Source organism: Lipotes vexillifer, unplaced genomic scaffold (genome assembly GCF_000442215.2).
Source record: "Lipotes vexillifer unplaced genomic scaffold, Lipotes_vexillifer_v1.1 scaffold688, whole genome shotgun sequence".
NCBI classification, from domain to species: Eukaryota; Metazoa; Chordata; class Mammalia; order Artiodactyla; family Lipotidae; genus Lipotes; species Lipotes vexillifer.
In genome coordinates, this window is record NW_006776111.1 from 512,109 (window position 1) to 513,619 (window position 1,511).

The following is a 1,511-nucleotide window of genomic DNA, read 5'->3' on the forward strand; positions in this document are numbered from 1 at the left end:
AGGAACAGTAAAAGGATAAACACAAAGATGTAAAAGAGGACAATCTAAATCACAAAATGTGGGGAAGGAGAGGAAGGAAATGTAGATTTTTCCCCTAGAAGATGTTTGAACCTATATGACTCCAGTCTAAGGCAAGTAAAGATAAGAAGGGGTTAACGCACGTGAAAAACAGGGTAACCAGAAATCAAAAATATACAGTAGAGTCACAAAAACCAAAAAGAAGAAAATATAAGTATAATACAAAAGAAAACCATCAAAACACAAAAGGAAAAACAAAAGGACAAATAAAATATAAAATCAACAGGAGAACACGGTTTAAAATGGCAATAAATACATGTCTGTCAATAATTACCTTATGTGTCAATGAACTAAATGCTCCAAACAAAGGACACAGAGTGGCAGGTTGGATTAAAATACAAGAGCCTAAATCATGCCGACTACAAGAGACCCACTTTAGGGCAAAGGGCACACAGAGATTGAAAGTGAGGACATGGAAGAAGATATTTCATGCAGACGGAAATGACAAGAAAGTCAGGATCACAATATTTATATCAGATAAAATAGACTTTGAAACAAAGACTATAAAGAAAGATAAAGAAGGACACTATAAAATGATAAAAGGATCAATACAAGAAGAGAATAGTACACTTGTCAACATATATGCACCCAATATAGGAGCCCCCAAATACATAAAACAAATACGAACAGACACAGAGGGAGAAATCCTTCAATGCTGTGTGGAACAATGCTAAACCTATGCTAGGCTGGCTTAATCAACCTCTTCAATGGTGGGCCCAGAGGGGGCACCAGCAGATGGAGGAGCTGCACCACCAGGGAAGCCTCCAGGCATTCCACCTGGCATGCCTCCTGCGCTCTGGTACAGCTTGGCAATGATGGCGTTGCAGACTTTTTCCAGCTCCTTCTGCTGATGTTCAAATTCTTCCTTCTCTGCAGTCTGGTTCTTATCAAGCCAGTTGATTACTTCATTACACTTATCAAGAATCTTCTGTTTGTCCTCATCATCAATCTTGCCTTGAAGTTCCTCATCCTCAACAGTAGCTTTCATGTTGAAAGCATTGGATTCAAGAGAATTCTTCGAAGACACCTTATCCCGCTGCTTCTCATCTTCAGTTTTGTACTTCTCTGCTTCCTGAACCATGCGTTCAATGTCTTCCTTGCTCAAACGGCCTTTGTCATTACTGATGGTAATCTTGTTCTCTTTTCCCGTGCTCTTATCCAAGCAGAGACATTGAGGATGCCATTGGCATCAATATCAAAAGTGACTTCAATCTGAGGAACACCACGGGAGGCGGGAGGTAAGCCTGTGAGTTCAAACTTGCCAAGCAGGTTGTTATCCTTGGTCATGGCACGCTCACCTTCATAAACCTGAATGAGTATACTGAGCTGGTTGTCCAAGTAGGTTGTGAAGGTCTGCGTCTGCTTGGTGGGAATGGTGGTGTTGCGCTTGATGAGGACAGTCATGACTCCACTAGCAGCTTCATTTCCAAGGG

General features: G+C 41.2%; 1 protein-coding gene across 1 annotated transcript in view; it reads right to left on the bottom strand.

Annotated features, from left to right (window-relative positions):
* Positions 1–769: 769 nt before the first annotated feature.
* LOC103090011 (heat shock cognate 71 kDa protein-like) overlaps positions 770–1,511 on the bottom strand; it is a 2,165-nt gene continuing 1,423 nt past the window's right edge. The window contains 2 exon segments of the mRNA XM_082930878.1: positions 770–1,239; positions 1,242–1,511. The exon segment at positions 1,242–1,511 is cut by the window's right edge and continues 4 nt beyond it. Of these exon segments, the coding sequence (XP_082787004.1) occupies positions 770–1,239; positions 1,242–1,511 (740 nt within the window).